This window comes from Temnothorax nylanderi, unplaced genomic scaffold (genome assembly GCF_030848795.1).
Source record: "Temnothorax nylanderi isolate EJ_2023f unplaced genomic scaffold, tnyl_v1.0 TNYL_tig0301_pilon, whole genome shotgun sequence".
Classification (NCBI taxonomy): domain Eukaryota; kingdom Metazoa; phylum Arthropoda; class Insecta; order Hymenoptera; family Formicidae; genus Temnothorax; species Temnothorax nylanderi.
The window spans coordinates 123,017-138,534 of record NW_027249363.1 but is presented as its reverse complement, the minus strand read 5'-3'; the positions used below and the strand labels follow the sequence as shown (position 1 = coordinate 138,534).

Genomic DNA, 15,518 nt, shown 5'->3' with positions numbered 1-15,518 from the left:
ATTTTTGACATCTTTTACACATATATTTTCCGAAATTTGTCATTATATTGTCATTCAATTTCATTATTAATATAACAGCTAACATGCAGATTTTAATAATCCCTTCGATTCGAGCTTATTTATTATAATATATAGTTATACTTATTTCAGGGTCATTCTTCGTTTGGAGGTTTCCTTGATTTGGGAGTGACCTCATTTGAGGGTATACCTTATTTGTAGATTCCCTCATTGCAAAGTATCCTTATTTGGGTGTTACACTCATTTGAGGGTATCCTATTTGAGGATTAATTCTTTTCGTGGTTAATTAACCCTCATTTCGGTGTTGACCGTCAATTGACGATCCGAATTTACACCAAACCTTTGATGGCCTTTTTGAGAGTATTTTACACCGAAAATTGGGTGTTTTTTCCGTAAGGGTTGAGTTAAAGGCCGTGGCACATACAAAAACTTAAGCAGTAAGCAAATTAGCCAATCACAGTCAAGAATTTAAGGCACGGCCCTTTATAGATAAATCTATACGCACACACGCACGCATACGGACATTTTTTTAAATGCGATTTTCTGACGTTTTAGAACATTCTGAACACATTGGCATCAAAAACTAAAAAAAAAAACAGTTTTTTTTCGGTCTTTTCTACTCCTATTTCATATATAATTCTTTAAGATATGGTTGATTAGACCTAGCTTTATACGCGATTAAAGGTCCATATACGAGGTTTACGAAAACAAAGCTTCCTCTAATGAGGAAGCAAAATACAGGCACCGTCATTCGTTAACTATTATATATATAGCTGTCGTCGAACATTACAATTCATTTAATTAATTCCTATAGACAAACTTTTATAACAATAAAAAAGTCAATTGCTATGCTCTTACAAAAATATAACCGTTCTTAATGTTGTATATTACAATTTATTATTATATATAGTTATATATTTAATAAGTATGCACAAAATATATGTATAAACAGGCAGTAGATATTGAGATGTATTGGAATTTCTCTCAGAAAATAGCATATATTAAAATAAATGTATGTACACGTATATATATTGAAATATGAAAATAGCAGATTTATTTTGATTTGTTTGCGAACATGTAATACATTCACATATGCGAATTAATTGAATATTTATATGTATGCAGATTTATATTGTTTTAATAATAACAGCGTAAAATGTACATATTTTGTATACACAGAATATTCCATTCCCGAACTATTAACATTGAAAATGAGAAATTTGTTACTATAAAGAACATTTAAAATTGACAAAATTAGTATAAGTGTAGCATCATTAAAGAGATAGAACATCAGTGTAGAAATAGTTCAAGAATAGTTTCCCAGGGAGTAAAATCTCAGATTTCGGTCTCTGATTCAGTTTTCAGGTAACTTTTTTGACTCATATGTTTACACTAGAATGTTTTATTATCTGTAATAAAAATTTATATATTCAATATCTACGTGGAACTTCCTCGGAAAGTTTATAAAAAACAGTTCCAAATTCATAAAGAAATCTAATCAAGAAATGGAATACTCTGTAATGTATCGCACTTGAGTATTCTATAATATGTGGCTACCCCCCCCCCTCTCTCTCTCTCTCTCTCTCTCTCTCTGTGCGTGTGTGAAAGAGAGCGAAAAAAAGAACGCGTACACATGGTTGTCTTAATTTTTTGCTATAATTGAACTTTACTAATATCCTATTAATACGCGTTTGTTAACACTAGTTTTTCAAGAATTACAACTCCTCAAAAAAGGCGACTCTAGCTTTAGTGGATCCGGACTTGACTTTTTTCAGCGTGCTGTATTTATTCTCGCCGAGTCGAACTTGTTCCTCGTGCAACTGATCCAATTCGCATTGCTTTTCACCGACTTTCAGACCTTCAATTTCAGAACGTAATTCTCGCAGTTGTTCTTGCAAATGTTTACTCTTCTCCAAATAATCACTCCTTTCTCTTTCAATCTCTAACGAAAGTTGATCGACATCTCCATCGCCAATTAGATCATAGGATGTTAAGTCAGGTGGTAAAGGTTCTGCGTCTAGTTGCAAGGTCTGAAGATCTGCTTGTAGGTCCGATGGAAGCACTTGCGTAGAGGGAAATAGATTTGGCACAGGCTGTTGATAAGTTAAACAAATAATTTATAAATTATTTTATATATATAATGTTGCATATAACAATTATAAATATTATAATATATTATATAAATATTATATATGTATAGTATATACATTTTTCTAATTGCACTGTTTATGAATAAATGTTAAAACTGTACTTACGGTTATGGTAGCAGTGTAGGCATTTCTACTCAGGAACTCTAATAACTTTTCTTTAGCTTCTTTCTCAGCGATTCTTGCGCGCAACAATTCATCCTTCAACTTTTCTGCTTCAGCAGCTCTACGTTCCGATTCTTGAACCAGTCTTTCCGTTAATAACTCAGCCTCTCTAGTCTTCCGTTCTAAATGGACCTTTTCTTCTTCAGTCTTCATGTTGTTCAGCCGTATACGCGTAATCTCTTGTTCAGCTTCTGACGCTTTCTGACTTAAAAGCATTGCTTCTTCTTCTGCTACGCGGCTTTTCTCAGCTAAAAGATCTGCTGTCTCTTCAGATCTTCTCTGTATAACGTAAAATTATAAGATAGATACATAATATAAACATTCTATATATATATAAATTAATTTATATTTATATTTCTGTTTTATTATATAATTTTCCATTCATATCTTACAAGAGCTTCATTCGCCAATCGTATTTCCTCCTGATATTGTAGAAGTCGCTGTTCCATCGCAGCCTTTTCCCTTTCTGCCGCTTCTCTTAATTGTTTTTCTCGTGCTAATTTATTTCTTTCAATCTGCCTCCTAGATGCAAAGTTATAGACACGTTTTTAAAAGAGACTTAGATGATCGAATATTTGATAAAGATACAATTTGAGATTAGTTATCAGATTAGATAACGTACATTTTATTTCCTTGTATATTCGATAATATATAGCGGACTGTTCAAAAAGTATCCAGACTTTGATTGTAATACTTACAACAGTAAACTTACCACACGGTGGACTAATTCCGCTCAAAGAAATTCCATTGCGATTTGATGTACTTATTCATAAAATGATTTTTTTTTATTGTTTAAGAAGTTTATGAAAGAGTATTATGTAATTATTTTCAAAAAGTTATACTTCACTAACAATCTTGATCTTGGAAAACATCAGGAATCAGGATGGATGCCTGAATTAGTTACTTTTGGATTAATTGCAAGTCGCGTTTGATTGTTGAAATAAATGTCTCACATTGGAATATCATAATTTTCATTTTAATCTTAAAAATAAAGGTCTTGTGAAGACCAGTGAGATGCATCTTTCTGTAAAAGATTACAGACCATTTCTGATACTGATATACCTACATTTTCTATAATCAATCTTTTTCCACTCTTTTTTCATCCTTTCAAATTAAATTTTCAATTAAATTTTATTTAATGAAGAACGATGCATAGTTAGAACATGGAGATTGTTGTATTTGTGAGATTCCACGGAAACATTCTGCAGATTATGACAAATGTTATTGTAATGAAATTACTAATCATGCTTCATGATTATTTTTCTAGTCACTTCCGATGTGCTAGATAAAATTAATTAAGTTTTTTGTTGACTGTTTGGTTTTTTCTGGAGTAAACTCATAAAGCAAGATACTATCTTGACCGAAAAAATTATGTGAGCAACATTTATATTTTATTTCAAACTTATTTCAAATTTTCTTTATTGTAGGAATAAAGATTTATAATCGTAAATTCATGTTTCATCGCGAGTAATGTTTTGATTACTGATAACGGGTTCTGTATCTGTTTGGCTGTTAAGAGACAAACTTCGCTATCATTCATGTCCTAATTTTCAGTCATAATTTTGCATGATAGGAATCAATCAAATTTTTTACATCTTTGAGCAGATCTCAATATTGTTAATCTTCTACATTTTATCTATATATAACGCACTTTATAGATTATTTTATCATTCAGAATAAATATCGCTTTCTATAGATATTCATCCTTTAAAGTAATTACATTATTAAAAAATTTGATCTTATCCATATCAAAAAGCTACTTTAATCATATCATATGTTACTATGACATATTTCTTTTTAGTTTTAGACAAAATTTAATTCATTCTTATCGTTCTATTTTCTTAGTCATTTTGAGTGAGATCAAATATAATAAAGTATTAAGAGAACCAATTATGACCAAGTCGAAACATGTCAGATCTTGTTTGAGAGAGGCTGTATTCCTGGGTGACTGTTTAATTCAAAATAAGTCCAGATATCTTTTAAACAGACCTCGTGTATTTCGTTTCTATTTTATATATCTTATTTAAGCAAACATCTATAGATTTTGCAAGTTCTATTTTCTTAAACTATGGTCTCTTATAAAATTTATAAAAATATTGTCTCTTATAAAATGTATAAAAATAAAAAGAGAAATTTACTGATTGTATGTAGAGTAATTTAATTAATATATGGGGCCCACTTTAACAGGATGAAGGACGAGGATAAAGTTCCGAAAACGGTCTACCTCCGATTTCGATAAAACTTTGTAAAAAGCTTCATTTCGAGTTAAAATGAAAGCCTTTAATGCGAATTTTGGCGACTTCTACAAGAAAGCCATTTTTTAAGATAAAATAGTAAAAAGAATGATAAGTTCGATAATTATTTAGTTTAACCTTCTGCGACCTTGATCTAGACATATATTATAAAGAGTACTCTCCTGAGCAACCTTCTAAAAGTTTTAGTCGTCGTTCGTTATTTATTAAAAAGTTATTAACAAAAAAGTTTAAAAATATAACAGTTTGTGTCAGTGCCAAGGGAAGTAATTTGCTGAGATGTGTATATAGACAGTACACATGTAGGCGGGGGAGGGGCCACCGCCCTTCCCCTTGTGACAGGGATGGGTAGGGGTGGACCTTGGACCTTGTTTTGTCCTGCTGCATATGGAAGTGTAGTGTGGATCTCGCTTCGCGTGGAAAGTTGAAAACCCGAGTCGTACAATGACAGACGGACCTCGGTTTGCCCTATAGGAGTGGGGTGGAGTGGGGCGAACCTCGCTTCGCGTGGAAAGTTAAAAATCCGAAGTGTACAATGATAGATCGTTTTGCCCTGTGAGTAGGGAGTGCAGTGGGGTGAACCTCACTTCACGTGAAAAGTTGGAAACCCATGTGGAACATGTTTTCAATCAACCTTTTGAATCAACATGAAAACTCCTAAAATATGATTGTTGATTTGAACAGAAAGATCACGTTAAAGTAAAGTGGGGAGAAGTGTTTATAATATATAATGGTAATTTATAACAATTTATAACATCCTGTAGAATTGTTAAAATCTTCCTATACTTTTTATCATTTTATCTTAAAAAATGGCTTTGTCATAGGAATCGCCAAAATTCCCTTTAAAGGCTTTCATCTTAATCCGAAATAAAGCTTCTTACAAAGTTTCATCGAAATCAGATATAGACCGTTTTCGGAACTCTACTCCAAGCTGGTTTTTCAGTACTAACAAAACAAAAAAATTATAAATATATGTTTAATTCGACCTTGTTTCCGAGTTTTGTATTCCAACAATTTATTTGATATAAACTGAACGCTAGCGTATTTAATTCTCTTCGATTATTTATAAATACTAGACATCACAGACGCGCGCTTCGCGCGCGCTATTTAGCTTTTATACTATTACTATTACACTATTAACCCTTGATACATAAAACTGTCAAAATATGCGATGACAGATGCTCACGAAGTCAGTGCAATGAGAAAACCAATCAGCATCGTGGAAAAATGTCAACAATACAATTTCTTACACGGCTTTTTTATAAGCGGAACATAACAATAAAATTGGATATCTTATATACGATTTTTTTTATTATTCTGTAAAATATTTATATGTTTGTATTGAGATGTAAGGCAGTCATTTTGAGCACCTCCCCTATGAAGTGAAGGTATACAAATAAGAGCTTTTAGAAAAGACACGAAACCGTGAGAAAAGAAAATTTGCTAAACTCCAAAATAAAGTCGGTTCATATGAACTTTTTCTATTGTTTTTTAGAATGCTGAACCCATCTTTGAAAAGTAAGCCTCACATATTATGTTATTATCCTGTATACACATGTGTGTATATAAAATATATCTAAAATTGTCACCTCTTAAAATTGCCGACAAAGAAAAAGAAACTGAAAAAAAGAAAGAAAAAGAAAGTATTTTGTTAAAACTATTGTGATTAAATAAGCAAAATTATAAAAATTGCGTTTTAAAAAGTTAAAAAATTTTCAATGCTCAAATTAGAAACAAAAATCATCACTTAATTCACGATGTAAGTATATAATGCTATAGACTTTTCAAAGCCTCTTAACTCTCGTATATTAATAATAACATTTAAATACTATATATGATACAAGATTAATTGTAAGAGTCAAATCAGTATAAAAGATTGAAAAAGTCCATTTTCTTTTGGTAAAGAATATGAATTTTTAAGGATCTGTGCTTTACAATATGTTCAAAATTTTACAATGTTAAAAGTTTAAAGATTAATGAAGTTACGATTATTTTTGTAGAGTATTCTTGTGGTAAAGCAGTCAATCTATAAAAGCTTCTAAAATAATTTCGTTTTCATACAATGCTGTCTTTTATGGGCAAATGTTTTATACGTTGTCAATTTTATAAACTTTTCTATTAAGCAATTATCAAGTAATTGCTCATAGGTTTATAGTTTATAAAATTAATTTTATTTTAAATCAATTGTTATTAAATCAGAAAACTATCAACATCAAGAGAGTAAGAGTTACACTGATCTAACCCTTTAAGACATGTTAAATTTTGACAAGCAAATGATGTCGCAAATCGCTGTAAGGAAAGAAAAAAAAAGTACATTAAATTAGTATGGATTAGATCTATTGTTAAAAAATATATAATCTAGAAGGCTCACAAATTTGAAATTAATTACAAAGGTAAAGGAGCATCGAGACGTAACAAGGTGTAAGCGTTATTATATTCCATATGCAAGGTCCTGTTCTCTCTCCGCTGAGTATTTTGTCACATCGTTGTTATTACATGTAAGAACACATTTACAATGCAGACGCTACAAAGTGTTTCGCATCACTAACGGAAAAATTTCTCAGATGTACGTATTAAATTAATATATTATACTGTTAACACACCTTACTGATTCGCTACGAACTTACTTACAGCTTGATGATCAACGAACGAAATTCATTAACTCTGTAAATGTAATCCTGATTAACAATATGTCGTGCGTGCTTTATTTTTGCGTTTCTATTTTATAAGACTGAAGATGGTTCGATGTTGAACCGAAACGTTTGTAATTTTGATTGGAATTTGGAATATAATAACGCTTACACCTTGTTACGGCTCGATGCTCCTTTACCTTTGGAATTATTGTTAAAAAATTTTTTCTTATATATTTGTAATTATTATATTCCTAAAAATAAGTGATTTAATTTTTCTGGTAACAATTAAGTTAGCAACCTATAGAAAGTGCAATTTGCTGTTTTATAAAAACTGTTTTAATATCAAACTATATAGCATTTATTCAAGATAAATTTACATTAATTACAAAATCAAACAATATGGCTAAGGACCTAAGATTTATGCATTTAAAAATGCCTGATTATGCTTGAAATTTTATTAACCCTTAAATGCCACACCTCTCAAGAATCTCGTAAATGACACATGGGGTCTAAAAGACCCCAGCATGAAAAATGTCTCCTTACTTATTGGTTTTTTGATATTTAGTTATGAAAATTATTTTCAATGTTGTTCAAGGCTTAGAAAAGAGAATAAAATGCTTATATTGTTAAAATTTCAATTTCAACATAGTATAAAAAATTAAGATCGCCAACAGTTAAAATGTTGGCTCCAAAATCAAAAAAATAAAAAATAATAAATAAATAAATATGAGCTCCATATTTGGCGGGAACATTTGAAAATATATCATTCTAAAGGGTCTGGGGTCCGCTGGACCCCGGGTGGCATTTAAGGGTTAAAATTATGCAAAATTATGCGGTCTAAAATAAGCTGAATTTTAGTGTGTATGATCTTGTTTCTTAGTATGTACTTTAAATACCATTATTGCTTTGGGACAAACCACTGTCTAGCAGTAGAGATGGAGTTTAATGAGTACAATTTTTCGATGTTACTTCGCACTCTCCAGAAGACACGAATTGGCACAATATACGTCGCGCCTTTTTAATAGATTACGACCGTTACGAGATCCCTCCGTTTTCTACCGAAGAGCACACCAATGGGTGCATCCAGGAGCACCGCCGCTCACGGTGGCGCTCCTGGATGCACCCAATAGGGTGTCTGTGAAGTTGGCATATCATTTTCCAGCAGATCAAAAATAAAAGGGAGTTCTTGTCGCATGCAGTCGAGTTCTATAGTTCCTGATACTAGTGATACTTTTTAGTAAAAGTTCTGGTGATTTTATTCAAAAAACAGTCGATCGAAAAAATGATCTGCTAACTTCCCGTAGCAGATCATTTTCTAGCAGATCAAAAATAAAAAAGAGTTTTTGTCGCATGCAGTCGAGTTCTATAGTTCCTGATACTTTTTAGTAATAGTTCTGTTGATTTTGACAAAAAAAAAGTCCATTGAAAAAATTATCTGCTAGTTTTCCGAAATCTCGGAGTTCCGGTTTATCTAAAATATTTTTCGAATAGTTCTGAGCATACTGAAGCATTTTCTACAGAGTTCCCGACACTAGCAATGTTGTATAATTTTTTTATAAATTAATACCGCCCGAAAGCCGAGTATTTAGAGAGAATAGGGTGATATGCTGTACGAAATGTCGCAGTTCCGGTTTATCTAAAATATTTTTCGAATAGTTCTGAACATACTAAAGCATTTTCTAAAGAGTTCCCGACCCTGGCAATGTTGTATGATTGTTTAAAAAATTAATACCGCTCGAAAACCGAGTATTTAGAGAGAATAGGGTGATATGCTGTACGAAATGTCGCAGTTCCGGTTTATCTAAAATATTTTTCGAATAGTTCTGAACATACTAAAGCATTTTCTAAAGAGTTCCCGACACTGGCAATGTTGTATGATTGTTTAAAAAATTTAACTGCTCGGTTTTCGAGCGGTATTAATTTATTTAAAAAATCATACAACATTGCCAGTGTCGGGAACTCTTTAGAAAATGCTCTAGTATGTTCAGAACTATTCGAAAAATATTTTAGATAAACCGGAACTGCGCCATTTCGTACAGTATATCACCCTATTCTCTCTAAATACTCGGCTTTCGGGCGGTATTAATTTATAAAAAAATTATACAACATTGCTAGTGTCGGAAACTCTGTAGAAAATGCTTCAGTACGCTCAGAACTATTCGAAAAATATTTTAGATAAACCGGAACTGTTACATTTCGTACAGCATATCACTCTTTTCTCTCTAAATACTCGGCTTTCGGGCGGTATTAATTTATAAAAAAATTATACAACATTGCTAGTGTCGGGACTCTGTAGAAAATGCTTCAGTATGCTCAGAACTATTCGAAAAATATTTTAGATAAACCGGAACTCCGAGATTTCGGAAAACTAGCAGATAATTTTTTCAATGGACTTTTTTTTGTCAAAATCAACAGAACTATTACTAAAAAGTGTCAGGAACTATAGAACTCGACTGCATGCGACAAAAACTCTTTTTTATTTTTGATCTGCTAGAAAATGATCTGCTACGGGAAGTTAGCAGATCATTTTTTCGATTGACTGTTTTTTGGGTAAAATCACCAGAACATTACTAAAAAGTATCAGGAACTATAGAACTCGACTGCGACAAGAACTCCCTTTTATTTTTGATCTGCTGGAAAATGATGTCAACTTCACAGACATCCCAATAGGTTCACGGCGCGAAATTTGAATGTATATCGATTAACTGTGATTAAACTCGTGAAATTATGATATGTTATGATGAAAGACGGTGTTTTGGCAACATTATGCGAAATTATGCGGGAAAATGACATTATGCTGCGAAAGGTCTCAATTATGCGTTATTGTGCGCATAAATAATCGGGTTCTACTGGTGTCCCAACACTTAGAATAGTGAAAAGAGTTTGTTTCAATAGGTTTTTACAAATTATGCGATTATGCGCGAAGCATAAATCTTAGGTCCTTAAATATGGCTAATAAGTTCATCAAACATTCTGAATACAAACACAGAACTTTTACAAGATAAAAACAAACTATTTTACGAAAGCATACACGTTTACTTGCCTGGATTTTTCTTCCTTGGCTTGTGCTTTCATTTGTTGAACCTCCATGGAGTCCGGTTTGCGCCTCCTCATAAATAGATCGTGATTGCCAATACACAAGTCTAGGATCTTAACAAATAATACATAAGCAGCTGTGTCACTATTATGTCCGTTCAACTTTAAAGCAATCAAGCCCCTCACCCAGCTGCCAACATCTGACTGTTTCTTTACCAGTTTGTTCATGCGAGTTTTCTGCGAGAAGAACATAAAGTTCGGCGATGTTTTCTCCACAGGCTTAATTATGAACTTCTTGTCATCAAAACTAATATGACGAATTTCCGACCATGTAAATGTAGTCTTCGGTGCCAGTTTATTCTCCTTTTCATAAATATTCAATCCTAATGCTGTTACTCCGAGCCAAAGATCTGTTTCCTTCTTATTCTATAATACAACACAAGAAAATTTATATTAAGAATTTTATTGACAGTATTTTTTGTTTTAATATTAATACAAGTAACGCAGATTTATTGCTATTTCTATCAATATAGATTAACTTCAATTTTGATTTAACTTACTTTTTATCTGTTTCCAGTACCTACTAAGAGTTAAAAAAAAATAAAAAGTAAGAGTTAAACCGAGATCTAAGTTAATTTCCATTGATAGAAATGAACATAAATCTGTATTACTTGTATTAGAAAAAAAATCTTAATATAAATTTTCTTGTTTTGTATTGGCTTCCAACATCGGGCGCTATGACATCTCGTGGCGAGATGTGAACTATTAAAACCGCACACCTACGCTCAGAATATTTTCTCCCTCTCTATAATTTTCCTCTCAGAGGGACTTGTACGGGCCCACTCGCAAATATGTTGCATAGTTAGCCACATATTTATCAAAAACCTACGCGATATTACTGGTACAAAATATTTATTATGCGGTTTCATCAGCCATATTGGACCATATGATGTAAGCCCTGCCCCCCATGTTGGATTCCAATTATTTAATTCTAATCTTTTCTAATTCTTAGAACAAAAAAAAAAGATAAAACTAAGTTCAAAAGTAGAAATAAAGTTAATCTATACTAAGAAATGAACAATATTCAGACAAAAAGATACAGTTAATGTAGGTTATGTTATATACCTACACTAATAGGAAAATAGTTCACACCATACATATCGAGATCCTGAGCAATCTTAAGATATTCCATTTCCGCTTCATCTCGAGACATGCCACGGTGATCAGCATACCAAATTTTTATTCTGTCTTCCCACATTTCTGGTGTCATTTGATATTGATCTATAACTCTTTGTGGAAGTAAGTCTTCACTGGCCAGCATTCCAGGGCGATATGAAACTTCATCATAATCACCATACTGATAATTAAAATAAAAATCAATATTTTTTTATTATAAATATAACATAATTATTAATCTTTGTAAGAAACTAAGAGCCACCGCACAAGACTTTCGTATGGTCACGTAGCGTAACGTAACGTGAGTCAACGCACAAGAAACGTATCGGTTAAGCCCCTTGCACAATGCCAGGCAACAGGCAATAGGAACAGGAAATAACCAAAAAATCGTTAATTACAACCTAAAAAATTCGAATGCTATGATTGGTTGGCAACAGGCAATAGGCACAGAATTTCCAACGTGACGGAAACTCTGTGCCTATTGCCTGTGTCACTGTTTATTCTGCATTTATACATGATTTCTGATTTCTATTCCCTGTTCCTATTGCCTGTTGCCTGGCATTGTGCAAGGGGCTTTAGAGCCTCCGCACAAGCTTTCGCATGGTAACGTAACGTAGATCAACACACAAGAAACGTATAATGCCGTAACGGCCGTAACCAATACGTTTCTTGTGCGTTGGCTCACGTTACGTTACGCTACGTGACCATACGAGTCTTGTGCGGTGGCTCTAACTTCTTTGATGTTACATTTAGATCAATATTCATATATGAAATATACAGAAGTGGATCAAGTCAAAGATGTTTGCTTTAAAAATAGATTTCTATTTAATAGACATGTTACAATGTTTTTGAATTTGATCCATCTTTTATCTAAACAACTGATATCATCATCCAAAATATATATAACTTAATAATATATGTATGTATTGAATGTTCCTAATATTTACTCAAATTTTTTGAATGTATTCTATTAATCGTATTAATAAAAGTTATATAAAATACAAATGCGCTTTATTCTATTTTATATAAGAAACACTGTATATAAATGAGACAAATCTATAATATGTGTCTCATTTAAACAATATTTATATATCGTATTAAAAATATATTTTATATAAATTGTTAGCTTTCTTAACTTTAATTAATTTATAATAATATATTAATATATTAAATATATATGTAGTTCAGCTTACAAAAAAATACCTTTGCTTGGACAGCATAAGAGGCGAGTAATACAGAAGCCTCAGGTGGACAATAAATATCCATAGACAATATAGCTTGTTTCACTTGCAAGAAGAACAAATGTTGAGTGACTTCTTGTACAAGTTCTTCAGCTACATCCTCGGGATAAAATTTTGCTAAGAACATGAACGATGTTATTGACTGCTGCGAAATGCCTTGATCTTGAACTGTAATTAGTTTGATGTTATTATAGTAAAGAGTATACAATTACAAGTATACAGGGCTGCATTCCGATATTCACTGTCAGTACTGCAAATCTGTATTTTACGTCACGTATACTATAGATTTTCAGTACTGAAAGTTGCTGACAGTGAATATCGGAATGTAGCCCAGATTAGATCTATCCTATATCTGGATATTGAACAAACAGACATAAATTACAGTCACCTTTTTTGTCTAATTTTAACCAAGAAATAAAGCCTTTGGCATCTTCATACTGAAGTCCAAAATACCATGTCTCTCTTAGTCCTATTGTGCGGCATACCAGATCAAATAAGTCTCTGCCTGTCGATTTCCACTGTGTCACAGGAAATTTGTCAGTTTGCGAGATATATTATCAGTGCAACAAAATACATAATAGCAATTCAATAAAAGACCGTGACACTTATCCACTAACCTCTAGATTAAATTCGAGTTCTGCATCCAAAGTGCAGACTTTGACAGGGAAGGATCTACCTGACTTTTTCCTTCGGAATGGTGACATCTTATTTTTTATTGCTGTGTTTGTTTAGCATCACGAAAGACATCCTGCCGATCATTATCGCGAAGGCACTCGATCGTATGACAGATTAGACTTTTCGTCGCTGTTGAAAAATATTTTAGCGTGGCATCAATATTTTCTTTATATTGCGCACCCGTTGAGTTGAAACGCAAGGAAATTACGCAAATGATATAACCTTACCTAAAATCTCCAATACGGCGCGTTCTCGACATACCTAATTACAAAACGTGAGTGTTAATCGGCAGGCACGGCAGGTTCGTTTCAAGCATGACATCTTCTCGCGTAATTACATCCTGCCCGACTCGTATAATCTATAATCGCGTATTTACTATATTTGATATTTTCGCGAGTGTAGTCGATATGTGTGCTCAGTGTGCTTCTTCTTCTTATATTTCTATTGGCTCTGATTGGCTCCTGCCTCTAACAGAGGTCAATACGGCCATATTGTCCACTGATTGTTTAGATAGCTGAGAGTGTTGCGCTGCCGAATTTGGTGACTTGTCTTTTGTGTGAGCGGACAAGAATGGAGGATATGGGCCAGTTTCACCAACGTCGATTAACTGTAACCTTCGATTAAACTCACTCTTCATCTCTTTCTAACTGTCCCCCTTAAGGTTATTCTACATAGAAGTCGTAGTCGTGAGTTGTAAGAAATTGACCAATCACATTCTTAGTTCAGGAGAATATTCAATCTGTGATTGGTCAATTTCTTACAACTCACGACTACGACTTCTATGTAGAATAACCTTTAGAAAGAGACGAAGAGTGAGTTTAATCGAAGGTTACAGTTAATCGGAGATGGTGAAACCGGCCCTAGGGGCCGATATCACAGTCTCCGATTAACGTGATCCTCCGATTAAACTCACTCTGCCTCTCTTTCTAACTGTCCCCCTAGAAAGAGACGAAAAGACAGTTAGAAAGAGATGCAGAGTGAGTTTAATCGGAGGATCACGTTAATCGGAGACTGTGATATCGGCCCTATAAGTCGAAGAGTATTGGATAGGGGAATATAGGGATAACCAGCGATTAGTATTGCGCGCGCGGGAACGCGCGAACTTATAAAGCCTTGTGTACACGATACTAGAAATCGGTCCGAGTTTCGGTTTAAGCCAATCAACTAGCAGCTCTTAAGCCTTGTGTACACGATACTAGAAATCGGTCCGAGTTTCGGTTTAAAGCCTTGTGTCCACGATGCTAGAACTGCGTCCGACTTTCGGTTTAAGCCAATCAACTTGCAGCTCTTACAGAAAAGCAGCAGTTTCATTGGCTTAAACCGAAACTCGGACGCAGTTCTAGCATCGTGGACACAAGGCTTAAGCCAATCAACTTGCAGCTCTTACAGAAAAGCAGCAGTTTCATTGGCTTAAACCGAAACTCGGACCAATTTCTAGTATCGTGTACACAAGGCTTTACAGAAAAGCAGCAGTTTCATTGGCTTAAACCGAAACTCGGACCGATTTCTAGTATCGTGTACACAAGGCTTAAAGAAATATTTACTGATTTGCAGAAAGCCATAATTAATCTGCATATTTTGATTGTCGGTTTTTTCAAAACTGTGAAGATGTCGCTGCAGTGGAGACCCATGAGGGATTCGACAGCACGCCGAAGATAACTTATTTCCCAACCGGAAATAAGTTGGCGCTGGAAGTGCATATTTTTAAATAAACTATAGCTCAAACGATTGCTCCCTAATTGCTCCCTCAGAATCAACAATTGCTCCCCTTTTAAAATTAATATTTTTTAAGATATTAAAAAAAAAACGTAAAATTTATAATTTTCACTCAAAAACATATTTCTAATAACTCTATGCAACTAAATCCGGCATAAAACGATTGCTCCTTAATTGCTACGCGTTGATCCATCACTGCCTTAATGATTTATTGCATTTTTATTAAAAAATTAATTTGATCATTTCACAAGTGACTCCACCGCCATCTATTGGCCGCCTATTGTAACTATATGGCTTGGCAGACATTGGCGGATATATTTAAACGTAATATAACAGCTCTATCGTTTATAACTATATCTCCCCGCGGAAAACAGTTAAATATGAACTTTATATGGACCTTAATAAAATCTCCATTTAAATTTTATTTGATTTAAATTAATGCTGAATAACTGCATTAAT

General features: G+C 33.3%; 1 protein-coding gene across 4 annotated transcripts; it reads right to left on the bottom strand.

Moving 5' to 3' along the window:
- Positions 1 to 1,045: 1,045 nt before the first annotated feature.
- Mer (ezrin/radixin/moesin family protein merlin) lies at positions 1,046 to 13,816 on the bottom strand. Of its 4 annotated transcripts, none has more exons than XM_071719568.1 (10): positions 13,571 to 13,815; positions 13,286 to 13,472; positions 13,057 to 13,186; positions 12,631 to 12,785; positions 11,381 to 11,608; positions 10,438 to 10,677; positions 10,259 to 10,365; positions 2,723 to 2,852; positions 2,274 to 2,609; positions 1,046 to 2,111 (listed from the first exon to the last, which is right to left on the bottom strand). In XM_071719568.1, exons 2-10 carry the CDS (start codon positions 13,370 to 13,372, stop codon positions 1,734 to 1,736), a joined length of 1,791 nt encoding a protein of 596 aa, XP_071575669.1. In that variant the 5' UTR covers positions 13,373 to 13,472; positions 13,571 to 13,815; the 3' UTR covers positions 1,046 to 1,733. The 4 variants fall into 4 exon arrangements, with proteins under 4 accessions (XP_071575669.1, XP_071575667.1, XP_071575668.1 ...); XM_071719566.1 differs by having other exon boundaries at positions 12,631 to 12,836; positions 13,571 to 13,814; XM_071719567.1 differs by having other exon boundaries at positions 10,468 to 10,677; positions 12,631 to 12,836; positions 13,571 to 13,813.
- Between the last annotated feature and the right edge of the window lie 1,702 nt (positions 13,817 to 15,518).